At 36.5% G+C, this 21789-nt stretch overlaps 9 protein-coding genes across 9 annotated transcripts; 2 read left to right on the top strand and 7 right to left on the bottom strand.

Moving 5' to 3' along the window:
* Positions 1-79: 79 nt before the first annotated feature.
* Positions 80-1441, top strand: C9374_012103 (uncharacterized protein; the record flags this gene model as incomplete). Its single annotated transcript, XM_044687833.1, has 1 exon — positions 80-1441. One exon carries the CDS (start codon positions 80-82, stop codon positions 1439-1441), a length of 1362 nt encoding a protein of 453 aa, XP_044542670.1.
* A 110-nt stretch (positions 1442-1551) lies between these two features.
* On the bottom strand, positions 1552-4828 carry C9374_012102 (uncharacterized protein; the record flags this gene model as incomplete). The annotated part of the gene is made up of 3 exons (XM_044687832.1): positions 1552-2927; positions 3039-3764; positions 3904-4828. The coding sequence occupies 3 exons, from the start codon at positions 4826-4828 to the stop codon at positions 1552-1554; spliced, it is 3027 nt and encodes a 1008-aa protein (XP_044542669.1).
* Positions 4829-5005: 177 nt separating this feature from the next.
* On the bottom strand, positions 5006-6030 carry C9374_012101 (uncharacterized protein; the record flags this gene model as incomplete). Its single annotated transcript, XM_044687831.1, has 2 exons — positions 5006-5514; positions 5751-6030. The coding sequence occupies 2 exons, from the start codon at positions 6028-6030 to the stop codon at positions 5006-5008; spliced, it is 789 nt and encodes a 262-aa protein (XP_044542668.1).
* Positions 6031-6463: 433 nt separating this feature from the next.
* C9374_012100 (uncharacterized protein) lies at positions 6464-6994 on the bottom strand (the record flags this gene model as incomplete). The annotated part of the gene is made up of 1 exon (XM_044687830.1): positions 6464-6994. One exon carries the CDS (start codon positions 6992-6994, stop codon positions 6464-6466), a length of 531 nt encoding a protein of 176 aa, XP_044542667.1.
* Positions 6995-7296: 302 nt separating this feature from the next.
* Positions 7297-9378, bottom strand: C9374_012099 (uncharacterized protein; the record flags this gene model as incomplete). The annotated part of the gene is made up of 1 exon (XM_044687829.1): positions 7297-9378. One exon carries the CDS (start codon positions 9376-9378, stop codon positions 7297-7299), a length of 2082 nt encoding a protein of 693 aa, XP_044542666.1.
* A 467-nt stretch (positions 9379-9845) lies between these two features.
* On the top strand, positions 9846-12509 carry C9374_012098 (uncharacterized protein; the record flags this gene model as incomplete). Its single annotated transcript, XM_044687826.1, has 1 exon — positions 9846-12509. One exon carries the CDS (start codon positions 9846-9848, stop codon positions 12507-12509), a length of 2664 nt encoding a protein of 887 aa, XP_044542665.1.
* Positions 12510-12906: 397 nt separating this feature from the next.
* On the bottom strand, positions 12907-15653 carry C9374_012097 (uncharacterized protein; the record flags this gene model as incomplete). The annotated part of the gene is made up of 2 exons (XM_044687825.1): positions 12907-13452; positions 13539-15653. 2 exons carry the CDS (start codon positions 15651-15653, stop codon positions 12907-12909), a joined length of 2661 nt encoding a protein of 886 aa, XP_044542664.1.
* A 371-nt stretch (positions 15654-16024) lies between these two features.
* On the bottom strand, positions 16025-18073 carry C9374_012096 (uncharacterized protein; the record flags this gene model as incomplete). The annotated part of the gene is made up of 1 exon (XM_044687824.1): positions 16025-18073. The coding sequence occupies one exon, from the start codon at positions 18071-18073 to the stop codon at positions 16025-16027; it is 2049 nt and encodes a 682-aa protein (XP_044542663.1).
* Positions 18074-19054: 981 nt separating this feature from the next.
* On the bottom strand, positions 19055-20609 carry C9374_012095 (uncharacterized protein; the record flags this gene model as incomplete). Its single annotated transcript, XM_044687823.1, has 2 exons — positions 19055-20162; positions 20317-20609. The coding sequence occupies 2 exons, from the start codon at positions 20607-20609 to the stop codon at positions 19055-19057; spliced, it is 1401 nt and encodes a 466-aa protein (XP_044542662.1).
* Between the last annotated feature and the right edge of the window lie 1180 nt (positions 20610-21789).

The following is a 21789-nucleotide window of genomic DNA, read 5'->3' as shown; positions in this document are numbered from 1 at the left end:
CAATAGCTGAATATCATCAAGCCACTCGATCTCATAATTATATATTTCATATCATCATCTTCCAAAATATAGCTACAACATGTTCCGTATTACTTCTTCTAGAAGAATCTCCTCCAATTGTAACAAGATTATTGCCTCTCCAAATGTGGCTCTTCAACAACGTTCCTTCCATCATGAAACCGTAAGAATGGATTCATCGGAAGCCTTGAAAAAGACCTCTCTCTATGATTTCCATGCTGAACATGAGGCTACATTTGTCCCATTCGCCGGTTACAAAATGCCAGTCATGTATCAATTGAGCAAATTTAAAGACGCTCTCAAGAGAGAACATTTACAATGCAGAAATTCTGCTGCCTTGTTTGATGTCTCTCATATGGGTCAAGTCAAGATTACTGGTGCCGATGCTCAAGAATTTCTCGAAAAAGTCACACCTGCCAATATCATTCAACTCAAAATTGGTCAGGCACGTCTCACCCAATTCACAAATGAAAATGGTGGAATTTTGGATGATTTGATGATCACTAAAAAAGGAGAGAGTAACGGAAATTTTGATTTTTATGTGGTGATTAATGCTGCTTGTGTGGAGAGTGACATGGCACATTTACAAAATCAATTGAAAAATCTCAAATGTGATAGAACTGGAAAGACATTCTCAGAATCTGATTTGCAAATTAGCATGATTCCAGGAAAGAGTTTGATTGCTCTTCAGGGACCAAAGGCCGTTGAGGCATTATTACCATTGCTCGCCAACGATGAAGCAAGAGACAGAGTTAAAAATCTCAAATTCATGACATGCTCAGATGAAGTTGTAGTAGTACCTGGCAGTAAAAAGCCATCCTTCTCTGTTCAAGTTTCCAGATGTGGTTATACAGGTGAGGACGGTTTTGAAATTTCTGTTCCTGATGAAGCCGCTGTTGACTTGTCTAGAGCCTTGTTGCAAGTTGGTGGAAGTGAACCTCTTGTTCGATTGGCTGGTCTCGGCTGCAGAGATACTTTGCGTTTGGAGGCTGGTTTGTGTCTCATGGGTCATGATATGACACCTCAAATCACTCCAATTGAGGCAGCCTTAAACTTCACAATTGCTAAACGTCGTCGTGAAGAAGGTGGTTTCCCAGGTGCACAAGTCATTAAGAAGCAACTCGAGTCAGGTGTAGAAAAGTTGAGAGTTGGCTTTTCATATGGTCAAGAGCTTGTTGGAACTGGAAAGACAGCAGTCATTGCTCGTGAAGGTTACAAATTCAAGGACTTGAAAACTGGTGAAGAAATTGGTTATGTGACAAGCGGTACTTTGAGCCCAATTTTGAATCACCCAATTGGTATGGGTTACATTAAAAGTGAATACGCCAAAGAGGGAACTGAATTTGGAATTCAAATTAGAAATACTTTGCAAGTTGCAAAGATTACCAAGATGCCTTTTGTTCCAACTCGATATGCCAAGTAGACTTTTGTTTTTAATTTGGAATTTTTGAAAATCAATAAAGGTTTTATTGAGAGTTTTATGTAATAGGAAAAACAACCATCATTGATCATGTTTATTTCTTCTTAAAGGAATTAATCTTCTTGGAATTTAATGTCAGGTCTTGATGACACCAAATCAACAGGTTCATCAATAAAGAAGGATTTTGAGACATATCTCAAAGAAGGAAGGTTCTTCATGACACGAGTCAGCAAACTCATTCGAGGTGCCTCAACATCCAACTCATGAACATCATCTGTGAAAATATTCTCCAGCTGTGACTCAAAGAGTGGACTATGCTCTGAAGAATTTTCATCGTCCTTGTCACCACCAACAACAAACAAATCATTCAATGCTTGAAATAAACTATTCACATTAAAAAACTTGGAACTAGGGCATGGTTGAATAATGAGAGTTTTCAAATGGCAAGCGTTGGGCGAAGAGACCGACTTGGATGGAACAATTTCAAGAGTGTTAAATGTACCGTTGAACATTTCCAAAGTTTGTGGAAATCTAGCATGGTGTAGACTTTCCGTTTCACGATCTGGATAAATCAAGAGTGATAAATTTTTCAAATGTTCATAATGTTCAATATTTGAATATAACGTGCACAATTCATCACCAGATAAATTTGCACAAATGTCCACTTCGAGACTTTGTAAATTTTTCCACTCATTTTCTGTAGGCTGACAAATTGATCTCACAAACTCAGGATCCAAATAACAATCTTGAATTGCAAGTGTATCAATATTTTCGAATTTAGAAAATGCTTCCACAATAAATTTGGACACACCAAAATCACATTCCTTGACATGAATTTCTTTCAATTGCACTCTGTCCAAATCCATCAAAGAGTTATCTGTGCATTCTGTGGTTGAACAATTGGAAATGGAAATTGTTTCAATGGGAAACGTTTTCAGTGCTTGAATCAACAATGATGTGTCAAGAATTGTTTCAGTAACGACAATATTCACGAGTAATGGAGTTTGTGAAAGTGTAATCATATTTTTGAGCACTTCCATGTTTGAAATGCTGATGCATCTCAAATAGGGGCACTCAAGTTGCTTGCATACTTGAACATAATCTAAAAATGCAGCTCGAATCAGTGGAGAAACCTGCTCAGCTGTTTGGTTGGGGATGGGATACGAGAGTATGGACAAGGAGTTGATGGTGGTATCCTCTACCGTGAAATGTTGAAGCTTGTTGGTCTTGATCGTTAACTCTTCAATAGGTGATGAATTGGCACAATGAATTCGATATAAATTTGGGCAAGTGACTTCAAGTGATCGAATATCAGCATAACAAAGAAATACTTCGATGGTTGGAGACTCAATTTTAAATTTCGAGAGCTTGTGTTTTTGGGAACTGAGAATGTGCAACTTTTTCAACGTTTTAAGTTTTTGAATGTCAACGTCTACTAAAAATCGTGAACCAAGCACTAAATGTTTTAACTTGGTACAATTTTCAATTACTGTGGTATTGATGATTCAGAACAATCGTGGAAATGTTCAGTGTGCATCATGATCAAGCACGTAAGAAATTTAAAATATTGACAAGACTAATACTCTCTGTAAATACTTACATTGTGGTGTAAAGTTGGAAATTCGTTGAACTTTGAGAGATGTCAATTTTGGAGCTAATCGTTCAATGACTTCTCCTTCAATTTCTAATACTTTGAGTGATTTGAGATTTGTGAACTTTTCAAATGAATAAGATTTGAAGAATATGAAAGGCACATATTCAAGTCGCAAGCATGAAACATTGCAGAGTCGATCCAACATGGAATGAAATTCTGTAATTTCTAGTCTTTCCTCTTCGGATTTGGTTGACATTTCAGATGCATCTACTGTATGTTTTGCGAGCCAATTCACTATTGTGCATGATTTGAGTTTAGCAGGATTAAATTTCAACATTTTGAAGAGTTTTGAGGATCCAACCTTTACAGTTAGTTTTTCGAGAGAGGCCAAATGAAATTCGTCAGGCGATGATTCTGTAGTTCCTTCTCCTTCTTCCTCTTCATACTCGTCATCGTCTTTGGCAGTTAAAATTAAATACTTGACATGATCATTAATATTTGTCAGGAAAGTTTTGATTTTTTCTCTACTTCCAGCTTTGGATGGATCTGTATCTTGCTGAAATCGAATGAACGAGGCAAGTAATCTAAAGTTCGAAATGAGTTGAATTCGATCAATCTTGGTGAAATCTAACATGGGCAGAAGTGTATCAACGAGAGCCAGGCCGAACATGGATAAGTGGAAAAAGTCGATAATGGCATCTTTAAAGCTTTTAAATTGTAAAAACTCGAGTCCTACCATTTGAAGGAGAGTATGAATGAATCATTTGAAAAATGGATGAATACATGCATGAGAAAGGTCCCATTTGGTATTCAACGTTTTCATGAAAAAATCATCTCCTATTTGTGGATACTCAATTTCGTTGCAACATACCTGGGAGCGTGATATTGCCAAAGAACGTGAACTGACGTGTATACAGTTTTTTGACTCTTTCAATATTTGGATAACCAGCCATGTTTGAGTGTTGAATGAAAGCGTCTATTTTACGCACGGCATTGAACTTGTGGCCACACTTGGCAAACACATCCACATAAATGCTAACATGACGAATATTCTCAATTCTCCATTCGATAAATCTGTTGAATAAAAATAATCCATTAATAAAAGAAACATCGTCTGAAATGTCAAAGGCTGTGAGAGCTTCAGCTTTGGTGAGGCAAATATTTCTCCAGAGCTTACATGTGTGAGAAATTCGAATAAAGTCAAAAAACAATGAAAATGAAAAGATGTAGCTCAACAAATCGGGTGGGAGAACTTGATTCAAATTTTTGTCAATATAATTCACATCGGATTGGTTCATTTCTGTTTCATTCTTTTTCGACGATTGTGTTTGTTCATTCAATAATTGAACCAACTTGCCATGAGAACGTTCCAAATCCTCCCTAAGTTTAGATATGGCACCTTGTCCGAGTCGTTTCAAATCTCTATACAAGATATTGCCAACGCCCGACTGTGATACTCGAATTTTTCGTAGCACCAATTCGTACTGATCAATCGACTGAGATATTTTCGAAAACATAGTATCTACAGCCGTATCCTCATCATTCATCGCGTTGCTGCTACTACAATTATCAGCATTGGTTGTATGAGCAACCAAACATGTATTATTTTCTTTCACCCTTTTACTGGACGGAATGAAACGATCATGTTCGGATTCTCCACTCTTGTGTTCCATCATTGTTGCTGCCGTTCCCTCTTGATGATGGGTATATATATCTTCATCATCATCATGGTGCAGTTGATTTGGAGCATGATGGTTCTGCACCGAGAAAGCCTCCTCAGCATTTCGTTTACTCATTTTTTTCAATTTTTATTTAAATCGAAAGCACAAAATCCAACAATTTAAAGAATTGGAAAATCAGAATTCTGTTCAAGTTCCAAACTGTGCGAGTTTGTGTGCTCACAAAGAAAAAATTGAATTTTCAAATAGGAAGGGCGAATTGTATGAATCATTATCATTCACACACGTAGACAATCAAAACTCAAAAACAAAGGGTGGTTTCACAATCTTGTCTTTCTTATCACCAATGACTGACACTGCATTGATATAGAGTCGATCTTGAGTTGTGTCATAATAAAATCCTCTTCCGTCATGATTATGACCAAAACAGTGAATTTTTAAATTTGTGAAATAATTCGTCGATTCGAGGAGTGTGGTCAATTCTTCCGATCCTCTCGAAGTTCCGTCATAAATAACATCCATATTGTTCTTATTACATGGAAAATGTGTCAGTAAAATGTCAATGTCGCTGGGTATTTCAAAAGTTGTCTTTTTTCGTTGATCTTTGAAAAACACTGGAAAGGCCCATGCTCCTCGATATCGAGTACCATGAATTTTGATGGGATTCTTGTTTCTATCTTGTATGGTAATGGTATCATCCAAAAGAAGATGATATTTGGCATGAAGTTTTTTCTGATTTTCTGGACTGAAAAATGTGTTAAATTTTGTACCAACCACAACATCAGGTGCCCATTCGTGATTTCCTTTTGTTTGTTATACATGTCATTATATATTAACATGCACATTGAAATATTATTTTGAAAAAATGATCCATTTTCAAATATATTGAAATATAATGTCAAAAACATTATTTTTCAAATTGACATGAATATCATCATTTTCATAAAAAAAATACATATTGAAATAGAATCATCATCATCATGAATATAATTCGTCAATGGATTGCATTGGAACAGCTCACACCTGATCGCTCACCTACCCACAATCATGATCACATGTTCAAACTTTGAATCACACTGATCCACTAAAAACTTGAAAAACATTTCCACTTCCGCAGGTAATCCCAAATTTGTAAAATCCCCACAATGAATCAATACATCACCATTTGGTATGATTAATAAATCATGTAATAAATGTGTATCGGAAATGACTACAAATTTCATGGGAACCGTTGGAGATGATGAATTTGTTGTATGATTTCGGGGCACTCGTTTCGGAACATTTTGGATACAAGTCGATGATGAGGATGATTGAAACATTTTTTTTTGTTGTAATGAATTGAATTTTGTTTGATGGATGGCACATTTGTGTGATCATTTATGGACCACTCTTCAACAACAACTAATCAAATCACAGTGTCACATTATAGCAACGGAAGTCTAGGTACATTTGAAATGACGGTGTAACTGCCTTAACGGACTTGAAAGAACTGTCGCCAATTCCGAACGATCGAAATGGTTTTAAATACGTGACAACTTGAATGGTTTAGGTATTTCATATTTCTAAACTTACTAGTATTTATTGTCAATGTATTGTGAATTCGCTGACGGACAGGTTCGGCTTCTGATTTAGAATAATTGACCTGTCAAATGCCATTTTCGTTCGATTAAAATTAATTTTGAAAATGATGATGATGAATTTATTATTTACACGTGTAAGAGGATGATGAATTATTTCTTATTGGATCACCCATTAAATATAATGAGTATTTTGAACTTCAAAAAATTGCAAAACTGTTTTATACATTTCTCCAGAAACTCCCTCCGTTCGATTTTCTAAAACTAATTGCATTGTAACTTGATCAAAAAAGTGTTGTAATTCCACTTTACGTTTTTCAATATTTTCTGGATTGGTATTTCCAAATATTAATTTCGGAGGAAAATCAAATTTAAATTCATTCACAGAAATGGAACTTGTCGAAGAGGAGGAATTTGTTGTTGTTGATGTTGAATGTTGTTGTTGAATGAGAATAGATGTGAGAGTTTTAAATAATTCTCGAAGTTCCGAATATCGTTTGCCGACCGTCATGGCAATTAATACTTGTTGATTACTGACAGAAGAAGAATTATTGACAACACTTGAATAGCAAGATGAAGAAACAGCGACTGGATTTTTCACGATAAATGTGAGATCGTATACCACTGTTGCATGTTTATCTTTGGTCGTGACAACATTATATCCATCTACAGTGATACTGAAGCTGAGAGTATTGGAGGATGACATTTTTTTTAATAAATTTGTATTTGGGACCTGTTGTTGATGAGTGAGAGTGTTTGGATCGAGATTAGAATGACCTTTTCAATGTTTCAAAATTAGAGTTCATCTTTCATTGTGATGATCTTATCATCCCAATAGCACTGAGGCAAATAGGAACAACTCTCATGAGAATGAGCTATCATCTCATCAAAGAGCTCCTGACCAATAATTTTAACGCATAACAATTTTTGGCAATTTCTTTATCAAATAGAGCTGATTTGTGTCGAACATATTCAATTTGACTGCTTTGCCCAAATAAAAATCCATAATTACCAAGAATCAAAAGGTTGATCAGCGATCAACCATTTATAATAGAAAGCAGAACGTTCATCGTCGCTACAACAATTTTCATTCAAGATATCTGTAGCATCTTCCAGATTCAATCGAATATTTGGTCTAATTGTTAAAATTTCTTTCACATTCGATACACCATCCATAAATCTCAAATTGGGCCATGCATTGGGATTGCTTAAAATCTTCTCCAAAACATCATAGTTATCTCCGAAACATATGTTATATAATCGAAGATGTGTCACACATGGATAAATTTTTACAGCCAATGTTTCAATAACTGAACCCATTTCTGGTTTGTCATTGTACAGATGAAGGGTTAACTTTTTAAGGCCATAGTTTGGTTGTAATTGTGTCACAACATTCTTGTTGACAAATTCTTGGGTGAGTTCCATGCTTAATGAAGTAAGATTTTTGGGCAAAATAGATGCCAAGTCTGTTGCCGCACGGTCAACATCTAAATGAGCGATCGTTTCAGAGAAGAGTTCTACCAGTTTTTTCTTATCGATAATTGATCCTGAGGAATCTCTCCTGCTTTCGCAAAACATTAGCTCTCCAAAATTTTTCAAATGAGGAGCAACAGATCGCAGACTTGTGATGAATTTCTCAAATTCTTCAAGTGTTTCAAAATCATAGCAACCTCCAACATCGATATATTCGAGTTTGGAAAGAACTCCTCCTCCAAAATGAATGTCAGATGTCATATCCACCAAGCCGTTATTGTAACTAGTTCTGTTGACATGAAAATGTTTCAATTGAGAGAATTCACCAAGTTTTTTAAAAATTTCTCCTGACATGTTGCAGCATGGGTTTAAATGAATATGTTCCAATTGGGGAAGTGCTTTCATCAATTCATAAAGGCCTTCATCGGTGACCTCTATTTCAATCGGTGTTGCTCCATCATAACCTTCACTAACAAATTTCTTGAGTTTTGGACACATTTTGGAAAGATGTCTCAAGAATGAATCATCTACAGGAGATTGATAAATGTAGTGTAGCTCCTCCAAGTTAGGACATAGTTTCAAAATGTCGACCATAAATTTCTCCCCTGCATTATAGTCAAATATTGCATTTGAGGTCAAAGATTTGAGAGATCCAAATACTGGAACATATACTTGTCCTTCGTGACCATTAAAAAATTCATCATTGTCCTCTTCAATTTTAGTAGATTTTCCTCTACGTAAACCTTTTCCTCCACGGCCTTTGCCACTGGCAAAGGGTTGATAATAAGCTAGTTGAAGACCATCCAGATCTAACTTTTCAAGTGCACAACATTTTGATAAGATTCTATACAAATCTATTCTACTGAGCGATATGTCGTTAAGTGACAATTCTTTGAGACCGAAACCAATCGGAATTTCCTTAATTTCTACTTGTTTAAATGCAACTTGATCATGACTTTCGTCACTTTCTCCATCCGTAAGACTTCTCTTTTCTAAATCAGCTACAGCTCCCAAAACAGCTGTTTTAACTATTGTTGTTGTTGCTGACTCTTGCTTCACTATACGGGCACTCAAAATTTCATAAATATCTGTAGGATCTATCGAATCAAACACCAATCGTTTCGAAAAATTATTGAGAGAGTCTCCATGTTCTACAATTTCATCAACAACTGTTCTCACTTGGTCAATATTTGCATACGATATGGAAAGAGATTTGGCACTTCTCAAGGCTTTCGTAAGTACCCAATCATCATCATCATCATGAATATAATATTTACAGAATTTTTCCTTGACAAGACCACAAACCGATTGATACCACCATTTCGAACAAAGGCTCATCATTAATAGTTCTCCAATCAATAAATATTCCAAAATCAACTCAATTTCATCAAACGATAACTTGGCAAGAGAAGATGAACAAATTCGAGTCGGGTTCTCACGGGATTGGGAGAGTGCATCATCTTGATGGTTTTCTACAATTGTTTGAAGTTTAATCTTTTTCTGTAAAGGATCCGATGATGATGAAGAAATTATTAATCCAGTGCTGGATTGTGGTTGTTGTTCGTTGAGAGAATGATCAGCTTCTGGAAGGGATGCCTCTATTTGCAATCGTTTCATTTTTTTGATGTTGAAATTTGCAGCACGTTTACAGCAAAATTTTGACATTTCATAAAGAGTAATACCAACACGAGTACAACATTTGAATAATTAAACTTTATATTACTATCCTGTAAAACAGTGCAAATAATTCAAGATGATCCATACATCAATATAGGATGTCAGTTGAATTACTTTGGGACTGATTATAGTTCAAAGATCATCCCACAACAAGGATGCAATAAGGCAAAAAACGAAACTCTATCAAATTTGCCCTCAACAAAAAATGCGTTTCATTCCATTTCATAGTTTCAAGCTCGCAACCTGATCATCAAAAAGAATTCTTTCGTTCATTCAATATTTGAATTTATGGAAGAATGAAAAGAATAACCATCCATTACAAGATCTTGAAAGGATTAAATTCCCACAGCAACACATTGAGCATTATCAACAGCAACTATGTTTTTGTTTTGAATTCTTCTTCATCGATGAAATCAAACAAAACCTTGCAACATGTTGTTGTTCCGAACAATAATAACAACATATTGTTGAATCATCCAACATCAGCAACAACAACCACATTTGGCCAAATACGTTCTCAACCAATTACGCTCAATTTGATGGATTACGAGAGTTGGAATGCCCAACACGTAGCATCAGTATTGACATCTGATGAATCTTTGGGTGGTGCTGGTTTGTCGGTTGATGATGTGAAGCCTTTGTATGAGAGTTGTTTTGATGGCGAAGCTCTCCACAACATTGTTGAGGATATCCAGAAGAAGGACGTATACTTTGCTCTTGATCAACTTGAGAACTATTTAAAAGAAAGAGTTTTCCAAATGACTTTTCAACTCTCCGACACTTGCAAAACTGTTGTATTTTGGGTGCTTAACCAATTAATGACCAGACACTATTCACTATGGCAATTGGAGCCAGTGAGTAAACAAATCATTCAAAAATTGAGCGAACCAATAACAAAAGGAGGTGCTGATTTGAGTCTTGATCAAGTTTCTTCATTGGATGGCAACACTCTCATCAAAATTGGTACTGCCATAGAGAAGGAAAGAGTGAAAGGTATAACAGAAGAAATATGTATCAAAAATGCCATCAAGATGATAAAAAGCGACAAGGACTTTGCTTCAGTACCGAAATCTACTTGCAAAGCCGTTGCTGAGTGGATTGCTACCAAATTGACAAAGGCCAGCGAAGGAGGTTCTTTAATTAATATACCATCCGAGTTGTTTGATCGTTGGAAGTTTAAAGGAGAAATATCTGAAGATTTAAGAAAGGAAAGAGAAAATCCAAGATATGACTATCTCCGTAATTTACATGATCCAACAAACATGAAAAAACTAGAAAAACTCATTGGAACATTTATCGATCTTCCTGTATTTGGAACAAAAGACTGTGAATTGTCTCCAAAAGCATTTAATCCAAATGCTAAATATCTTTTAACTCAGCAACGATTTGATGTTCTGAAAACAGTTGTAAATGGAAGTACTGGAATGGTTTTGTCAGGTCCTTATGGAAGTTCAAAATCATACACACTTTATTTGATAGCTGCCTATGCATTTGTAAATTCATTTCCAGTACTTTTTGTTCCAAGATGTCTTATCTGGATTAGTGCTTACAACTACGAAAAGAATGTTGGCGCCAATAACTACTTGCGCAGATTATTCTTTTCGTTGAATAGTGACATTCTCTCTCAAACACAAATTATCGAGTTACAGAAATCTGTAGATATACTCCGACATTTGAGCAAAGAATTTGGATCCAAGAGATCGGTTTTCTACTTGTTTGATGAACACAATGAATTATTCAGACCTGACACTGATAACAATATTCATGCTAGTGAAGAATATTTCCAAGATTTTACCAGATGGACAGGAGTTACATCAGGGGAGAACACAGTTACTATCTATTGTGGATGTGCTCATAGTTCCTTTGAAAATAACTTACCAAGAGGAGAAGAAAAAAGATTGGTTAGAATGATTCCTCCAACACCTACAGAGTTTGAAACACTTATCACAGACTTCGGTTTGGATCCAAAGGATAAAAGAATAGCCCATGTAACAGGAGGAAACCCAAGAGAATTGAATTACTTGGCACACTTTTTGAAGGACAAAAAGGGTAGTGATAAAGATTTCAACCTATTTTTCAACGAAAGAGTTAACATATATGATCGAAGACTGGATTCATTAGTTCGCAAACTGGACAAAAATAAGAATGAACAGTTTGAAAAGACACTGGAAGATCTTTTTACTCTTGGCCTTTTCAATGGAAGACCTGATAATGTTTCAGGAATTGTATACGATATTGGTTTATTGTACAAGGATTCTAATGGAAAACTTTTTATTATTAACGACCCAGCAAAGAGATGTTTATTCAATCACTACTGCAGACTTGACATGCCAAAAATACCCAAGAATATTTCTGATTCAGAGAAAGGGGCAATGTTTAAGAAATACTTGTTGAGACAAGAATATGGACTTCGTAGACAATTAGATAGCGAATTCTATGTAACAAACAAGTTGAGTACGACCACAACATCCACGTTATCGTTATCATATTACGTTCACAAACATGCAAGTTTGGATCTAAAGGATTTAAGCTCTCTTGATCGAAATAATTATTTGAAAGGAATAGGAGTATTATTCATTCCAGAATCTGAAACTTTCCCAAGCTTTGATTATGCTATTGTTATGTACAAAGGGAGGACAGCGAAAATCTTTTTGAAAAAAACTACAATTTCTACTATTGATTCTCATTATTGTCACAGTAATGGCAACACAGATGTGGATAATTTATTGGAACGTTGTTATGTTTTAGATAGAGAAGGAAAGGCAATGAAAAGGACACAAAACGTTCCAGAGCAATATCATTTCTCATTGCTAGAATTGATACTTCACGGAATTGTTGGAACAGAAGCAAAAGCTGAAGAGTTGTTACAAGCCCGAAAGGACGATCTAACGTTCATCAAAGATGGAAACCTTGAAAACTCAGTAACCTATGGTGGTGTCCATTTCACTTGGTATTTCATTTATGAATCTGGTGAGGAAGAACAATCTGTAAAGAAGGTTAAGGAAAATGGTATACTTTTTAGGAATCGACAAGAAATTGAAACCCACATGAAGATTTACTTTGAAAAATAATTGCTGCTGGAATTGTGGCTGGTTCTTGGGGTAGAGAGTTTTGAGTACGAAAGACTAAAATTTAATTTGATTTTTTTGACAAATAATTAGCTCCAAGTGTCATGCATGTTGTGACTGAGATGAAATCATGCTCTGAAATCTTTTGATCTGTTATTATTTGTTTCCAATTCCTGTTGAGTATCAACGATTTGAATAGAAGATATTGATGTTGTTCCAACTCTTTAGCTCCTTTTTAGTGAGCTCGGCTGTCTTGGTTTAATAAGTCTGTCTTTTGACTTTATCTTGAAATAACAGTCCAGTCTTTAATCTTCGAAACTGTTGGTGGGTGATTATAGTATTATAGAAGCACATACAAGGAATGCCAACCCATGATGACACTAAAGGTTATTTGCATGGTTTATTCTTGCAATAATCGTTTACACATGGCTGGAAATTCTTCATTCGTTCGAATATAATCACGAGTTTTTGTTTCATATTCCTCAATCACAGAAGGTGTCACGGAATCTAAATCATATTTGCCGACTTCTGGTGGATCAAATCGGTAATAACTAATATCAGCATTGAGATCTCTCTCATTCAATAATTTCACCATGGTCACCATTTGTGCATGAATTCGTTCGGATGAAGTAACCAAGTCCACCAACAGTTTCAAATCAGAAGCTGTGACAATTAAATTTTCAATAAATCCTCGAGTCTTTTTGATGGTGTCGTTTGCGTTGGAATTAAGAAGGTCACTATCTTGAGAAGGTGAACGTCTCTTCTTTCCGGTACCCAATGAAACAAACACAAACTTATTATGACCGAGATACATTCTCATGGCCTCGCTGAGAGCAATGACCGATGGATTATTAGCTGTCAATCCACCATCTGTGAAATAATCATTTCCAATATAGGCTGCATCAAAGAAAATTGGTGCGGCAGTGGTTGCTCTCAATGCATTTGTCTATTGTGAAATTTTCAAAAAGTATTTAACATATTGTCCACATGGAATAAATTTGGAAAATTATTAAAACTTCCACAACAACTTACAATTTTCACACCACGACCGGTGGTTGTACCAGCATAGAACAAATCATTATAAATATTTTTCGAAATGAAATCATTGGCTGGATCTAACAACTTTTTAGCAGCCTCCTTTGTTGAAATAAATGGATTCGTATACGTTCTGAAAATGAATGGAAATTGTTCCGTGAAATTTGTAGAAACTTTAGAACCTTGTTCCAATGCCTTCTCTGGCTTGATCGTTCCACAAACAAAAGTAAATGGCTTGGTCTTGGTTGCCGAATACAAATCAATAGCACCAGCATTTTTCTTAAAGTATTTTTCAAGAATTTTCGATTCGTACCAACTCTTTCCTCTCAAAAATTTGATGGCCTTTTTGAGTGTCGTAAAGTGAGAATGCATGTTGAAAATGTCACGACCCATGGCCAAATATTGAGATTTGACTTCATCCATTGTGAAACCAGCCTCAATGAAGAAGGCAATAATACCGCCCGTAGAGCTGCCACAAACAATGTCAAATAATTCACCAATTCTCTTTCCAGTACATTCTTCAATGGCTTTCAATTGTTCAATGAGTACAAGACCTCGCATACCTCCGCCGTCGAGTGACAAGACTTTGACCGTTTTGCCGTCTTTGGATTTCTTCAATGCTTCATAGTCAATGGTAACAGAAGACGCATCTCCAAAGTGATGAATCAATGTTTCAGGATCCTTGAAGAATGTTTGACGACCCTTGATGTCAAACAAGTGGTCTCGAGAGACAAGTGGATCATATAACGAGTTGGCAACTTTACAACACCACAATTTTCGGTGCATAATCTTCAAATACAAATAATCCATCGGATGCTTTTGTCTCAATTCACGAATTTTGTTTCTATCATTGTACTGCTCGCACAGGAATTGATCAAATTCTGCATATGACTTGAATTTGTAGTGTTGCTTTTTCACAGGTGTGTAAAATTCAACCAATGTTGGATAATATTGCAAATCGCAACACACCTTCTCGAGAATCACTTCATACGCAGAAGGATGCATTAAATGTTCACGAATGGCCTCAGGTGTGGATTGAGAGGCGTGTTTGATGATTTTTGAAAGGTCATCCATGGGTACGTGTTCATTTTGTGAATAAAAGGTATCATTTTGGAACTCAAGTTCATCTTCTTCGTCCTTCAACTTTTTGTCGTGGCGTTCCTTCCACACTTTGAATAAATGTTTCACATTTTCTGAGAGACATGAAACCAATGAAGATTCTTCAGAAAATAATTTCGCCATTTCTCTACAAAAGTAAAATGATCCTCCCTTATCATTATCTCCATACATCATGTCCACATTAAATTCCTTAATGACTTTACAAATTTGTTGCAATCGTTTCAATATTTTACAAGTTTGAGTCACACTTTTCACACACAACGATTCACTTTCATAATCTCTTGGAATATGAACTTCAGAAGGTTCATTCTTTTCTACCATATGCACCAACCCATCTTCCATAAACACAAATGTCTTTTCTTGAGGAACAGCATGATTCGTCGCCGCACTAGGAACGACCGAAAAGGAAATTCCAAACTTGACAAAATCAGGATCATTGAAATTTCCATCACTCATCAAACTCAACGGAAAATACAAGGGATAATCATCCAAATCATACAAGTGGACTTTCATTTGTAATTGATCCTTCTTTTTAATCCATCTCAATTGTTGCATAGAAGAAGAAGAATTCGTATGATTACTACTACTCGTTCTCTTAAAATCATCCAACTGTTCTAACGGTTGCTCTTCCATCACGTCCAACCAATCCCGAAAATAATACAACAACAAACTCTCATCATTGGATAGTAAAAAACTCTTTTGATTCTTCTCAATGAGTTTATCGGGAACGTTATAGACTGGACTTTGAGAGATCTTATCATAGACTTTACGAATTTCTAATTGATCTTTGGTGAGAGAACTGGTACGTCTGGGACGACTGTTATGAGGGGAAATGATTGGGGAGAGAGGTTTGGGTGAGCCTTGTCCCGATACGATGGGAGAAGTTGTATTGTTGTTATTGTTATTGGTATTGGAAGAAGAAGCGGATTTTTTTGTTTTAATTTCTAAATCATCAATGACGATGAATTGTTTGTTGACTAATTCTGAAATCATCTTGTTGATGTTGGAAGGAAGAGTGAATGAATTGTACAAAAGAGTTGATTTGTGTGTGTGTATTGAAAAAGTACACCAATTCGAGGATGATGATGATGATGGTTATTGAACGAATGGGAGAGATGACGAAGATGTCAGATCAGAGTGTGTGTGTGGTGATAGTAATCTCACGACCGTTACGTTTTTTTTACGTTTGTTTTTTCTGAAGTTTCCAAATTCTTTGACAAGTGACTGGAAAGCCATCTCCAAAATTGATGGTTAACCATACACATACACACATTTCCTTCCTCAATAGAGTTCCAAAGGAAGAATTAAATTCTTGCAATAAAACAACAACAACAACTTTCTAAACATTGACATGCTCAATAACTTCAAAATTTATAATGTGTATATTTAATAATTTTCTCTCCTTTTGCTTTTCTCTGAATATCATGTTCTCCCTTATTGAATTGTTCATATTCATTTTGCATGAGAAAATCATTCGTAGGATTGGTAATGACAGTCGGTGATGATTTTCGACGTCTGGAAGTTTGATTTCTTGGAGATGAATTATTGGAATTGGAATCGACTAGTTGTTGTTGTTGTGGATTGGAAGAGGGAATGATAATGTTGTATTTTACTGGGAAACGAGTGGAGGAAGAATGGTTGGAAGGTTTTGGAGAAGAAATTTCATTTTGAGTAGTGACAGATGTTGAAGAAGAGGATTTGGATTTTCTTGGTTTTTTCATTCTTGGGCTGGGAGATGCCTGAGCATTGGATGGAATTAAAGGTGAAGAAGAGGATGAAGAAGCTTGTGTAAAAATCATGCCACTTGTCATTGCATGTTGTCCAACCTGACTTGCCTGCTGCGACATGTTGCATGACTGAGTTGAAGTAATATACATATTCGAAACTGCTTCATTCTTCGTCGATATTTGCTGCTGCTGTTGTGTAAGATAATTCGAAATGGGAAATGAAAAATTCATGACTTGAAATTGTTGTTGTTGTGCTTGTTGAACAGAAATGTTTTTTTCATTCTTCATCGTCCATTCGTCATTTGGGTTCACATGTGTAAAATCAGAATACAAGTATGGACTTGTCATTGGTTGAGAATTATTGTTGATGTTGCTGCTGCTGTTGTTCATGGACACATGTCGTGTTGGATGATTGGTTGGTTGTTGTTGTTGTTGTTGTGCTTGTTGTTGTTGTTGTTGTGCTTGTTGTTGTTGTTGTGCTTGTTGATGATAAACAGTTGGAGTCGTGGATGACATGCCAATCATGGTCATGGATTGAGGATTCTCTACCACATGATGTTCGGAGAGAATCAACGGTTGTGTTGCAGTTGTTGTTGTTGTTGCTGTTGCTGAAGAAGGTGTTTCCAAGTGTCCACTTTGACTAATCTTGTGTCCATGTGGTTGTGGTGTGTCCACAGCATGTGAATGATGGTTTTTTAAAAAACCAAACGATGCTTCTGATTCAACATGTAGAGTCCTTCGATCCATAGAACGATCATGACCACTGCTTGAGAGATAATTCTTGTTGTTGTTATTGTTGTTGGTCATGACGACGGTATTTGTTTGCATCGAGGTCATGGTTTCCATTCCTGTCGGTGCATCACCTAATTTTGTGAAACTTGATATTACAGGAGGAGGGGTGTTGGAATTGGTCAGAGGCAGACTAGCACCAGACACCACTGGTTGTTTTGGATCATCCTTCTGATCATTATCATCCTGTTGGATCTGATCATCCCCATGCACAAGATTTTCAATTTTTCTCTTCTTAATATTTGAAGTGGATGTGGATGGTGGCATGAACCTGGACAACTTGTCATTCTTATTCTCCAATCTACCAGTAGTAGAAATGGGACCATTCTCTGAGTTTTGATGATACCACTCATCTATGGATGGTAACTGCATGACAGGTGTTGTCAATTCTTCTTGATTGGTTCCACTTTTCGAATGTTGATGACTCTCTTCAAACGACAACACTTGTTGGGGTGTTAAGGCTTGAGAATGTCTTGGAAAGCAACCAACCAAGAAAGGTTCGTGATGATAGATGGATGATCTTGTGGTTGTTGCATTCTGCTGATGATGATCATGAGGAGGAATGTTGTGGATGGCAAGTTGATGAAGTGAACCAATTTCAAAAGTGCTATCATTGGATGGTTGTTGAGCTTGTTGTGAGGATTGAGTGGAAAAGTTTAAAGAATTCAATGAAGAAGAAATATCGACATGAAGATTACTGTTAAATGGTTGAGTGGTCGTAGTAGCTGTTGTTGGTAGAGTGAATGAATTCCCAATTGCTGAGCTTTGATTTTTGACAGGTTCTATCAAGAAGCTTGAAGATGATGAATGGTTGGCAACTCGAGATTTTGAATCATGATTGCCAGGTGTCAACTGGTTCTTTGATTCTGAAGGCGATGAATATTGTGGATGATTCATCTGAGTCGTAGTAGTCGTCTCGGTTTGGAAATAGATTCAACGAAACTCTTGATGATGACAACTAGCAAAAACGCTCAGTGATTCTCGTGGTCGCTCCGTACTCAGAAGAGTTCAATATTTCACACCAGTATGTGTCTCTTTCTCTGCTCTTGAAACAGAGATGAATATTGTCCACACAAAGTTGAATCAATACTGACAATTGGGTTTCAATGAGAATTGTAGAGAGAGAGAAGGAAACGAAACGAGATGAAACGAATCGTTTCTGCTGTGAACACAAAAGTTTGAGAGGAGATCCTATGGTTGTCTATGAATAGGGTCGAAATGAGAAAGAGAGAGGAACAGATTTTGGTTGAAGCCACGTTTTTTTCACACGCAACAACTTGTCTTTCACAAAGAATGGAAATTAGTGTCGTGTAATTTCGTTTAAAGTCTACAGAAAAATTGCGAAGATTCAATAATTTGGCTCTTGTGATTTGAAAATTTCGAGATGGTGCTGGTCGGGAATTAGAAACTTTCTTTATTTTTCATACTTGACAAATGACACTTGTTGTGTAAAATTGCCATAAACGATCGTTTTTTGCCCTCTTTGCTTTAAAACCAAGGCCAAGCTCAATAAAAAATTGCAATGTTTGAAAAAATTAGCAACAATTTTCACATTGGGTAACACATTGCCAATTGGGCAGGTTTAGAAAACAAGGATTGGGTAGATTATACACGCGCAATAATCTTGGTAGTTGTTTAAATTTTTGGTACAAAACTGTAGTCAGTGAGTCACAGAGACTTTGTAACGTACGTACGTTTAAGGTGTTGTGGTCAAGGTGGAGAAGCGAGGTCAATAAAACGATAAAAGAAAAAATGTTCTCGTTGGCCTCAGGGGATCATTCATAAGCAAGATGATTTGTTGATTGTTGACGATATTTATTATAATTATTTTAAAAGTAGGATGGACAAACATTTGTCAGTTCCGAGGCCTCTCTGTCTCTATGGAAACAAATCATCCATATCATTATCACAATTAAACGAAGCAAATAAGAAGGAACCTCTTCGGGATGGATACGAAGCACTTCTCTCTCCATTCTTCTTCCGAGAAGAATCTTGTTTTTGATTTGTTGCATGGGTGGAAGAGGCATGACTTGAATTTGAACTGAAACTACCCCAACGTCTTCTGGGAGGTCCTCCTGTCGTTACACCACCTTTTTCCTGATTCGGTAATTGAATGGGTGGAACTGTGGAAGTACTTGCTTGATTATTGGTAGAAGATGATGAATTTTCTCGATTTCTTCCAAAGAGTTTGGACAAGCCTTTACGTTCCGAGTCTCGGCCACGAGGAGAAGTCTTCATCTCACGCAATGCTTTGAACTTTCTCATCTCACGCACTAAACCATCAAAACAATCCTCAACATTGACATTCTCCTTAGCAGAGGTCCAATAGAGAGGTAATTGATAATGCCTCACGAAATCGGGATGTTGAGTTTCATCAAGGCCGAGAATTTCCCGTATAATGTAGGACCTTACTTCCTTATCTAATTTTCGTAAGAGTTTCTTGTCTCGTTTCTCTTGATGTTTCTCCTTTTCAGTTTGAGGTTGTTGTTGCTGAGAGTGTATGAGATATTGCTGAGAATTGCGTTGAGGATTGGGTAAATCTGCCAAGTGTGCATTATTGAGCAGCAAGTCAATCTTGTTGCCGACAAAGATGAAGGGAAAATTGAGTGTAGGATGCAGGAATGGAGTGGAGTGACCATTTCCACCATTACGAGGAGAGGTGTTTTGATATCGAGATCCACTATTAGAAATTGTGCTATGATTGGAACTTGTCGAGAGACTTCGATCATGTGATGACGAGACCATTGAGGATGAGAGGATACTTGAACTAGTGGTCATGTATGAACCCATGGTAGCATCACTGCATCGAGGAGTACTTGAAAGTGAGCCACATCCATCACTGCTGGCATCTTCGTCACTCATTTTGATTCGTTGAATTTGTTCGAAAAAGTCTTTCAATGATTTTAAAGAATCACCGTTGGTGACATCAAACACAAAGACGAAACCATAGGATCGTCTCATGTATTGAGATCTCAATGCTTTGTATCTGAAGAGATGAAGTTCAAGATTTGAAATTATTTGTTCAATCAGTCATACACATGACCATGTGATGATGATAGTCCGTGAACATTATTTTCATAGTTGAATACGACACGTGTGTGTGAGGAAACAACACATTTCAAACAGGTACTACTACTTACTCTTCTTGACCTGCAGTATCAATAATTTCCATCTGTGTGGCCAATCCATCCACATTTCTCTTCACATAGTATGCATCCTCAATGGTTGGATCATAGATTTGTTGTTTATCAAAAGTACCCTGAATGAATCGAGTGGTGATAGAACTCTTTCCAACCGAACCATCACCACAGAGGGCCAATATGAATTCATCGACACAATTCGACGAAGATGAAGAAACTGACATGGAAGAAACGTTGGAAACACTACTTGCTGATCGTTCTCGAGGACTTTTCGATAATTGTTGACTTTTCATTTTGAGTGAGGATTGTTCGAGTTGAGGAAGTAATTGTTGTGGAGGTTATTGTTGTTGTAGAAATACCAACTTGTTGATATTGGAAGTGGTTGTTGTTGTTGTACACTGGGAGGAAAAGGACTCACAAAAATTGCAACAGAAGCTTCTGTTGTACAGGTGGTTTGTTATTAGTAGTTGTGAATTTGTTTTTGAAGCAAAAAGGATTTGGAGAGACATGACAGTCCTATTCATCGAAGAATACATCCTTGTTTGTATGAAAAGTGATCGTCCTGTTTGTATAAATTCATGAGTGGGCACATCATGTGTTGAATACATTGCAGGCTAGAGAGTGTTATTATCCATTCACTTGGTTTTCAACTGTCATTAACTTGGAAGTGAATTTGTACATTTTTGGTGATTTCCATTAAATGGTAATTTCAGAATTAAGAGAGATTCATGCTCATACTTTTCTTTCCAATTATTTCATGATGGGGTCCCAAACCCCAGAAACCATTGGAATTTGCCGTTGAACAAGGAAGATCATGCACCTTTGGCGAAACCCTAAAACTCCAATTTGAACTGTTACAATTGAGGAATGATGCATTCAACGACTTTCTTTTCGAACAAACTTCCTTCCTAGAGGCACCTCCCATTCTAGTGATAAATGTCAACAACCAAACTGCAAAGAAGAATAACCTTCCACTTTTTCTCGAGAACACAACAAGGTTGATTCACAACGCATGAGTTTCGCGAATCAACAAATAAGATCAATGAATAGTTTTTTAGAATCATCGACGACCAAATTGAAGGATTTGAAACGATTCAGTTTTTTTTAGCGCCCAAAAAAAAAAATTCGTTGTGAGGCTTTTTTTCGATCCGATTCACTTTTGTGTGTTTATTCCCATCAATTGATACCATAGCCACACCATAACAACAAGTACATCATCACTCGCGCACTAGAGGATATACTTGAACCAACAAGCAACAAATTCATCAGTGCAATTGTTTCATCATCAAGGCTTGAATCATTTTCAATCATTTGAGATATATAGAGTCATCAAATTGCAGCAAAAAGTGCATCTCAAGAACAACAACGGTTTTGAAGATACCACCACAAGAACGGAATTGATCAGCGTCCAAATTTTTTCATCATATCATCTACAAAGTATCAAATCCGTGCACCAACCACTCCCACGTTTCA

Source organism: Naegleria lovaniensis (assembly GCF_003324165.1).
Source record: "Naegleria lovaniensis strain ATCC 30569 chromosome Unknown tig054, whole genome shotgun sequence".
Classification (NCBI taxonomy): domain Eukaryota; phylum Heterolobosea; class Eutetramitea; order Acrasida; family Naegleriidae; genus Naegleria; species Naegleria lovaniensis.
Note: the sequence above shows the minus strand (reverse complement) of the source record. Positions and strands in the feature narration are given on the sequence as shown.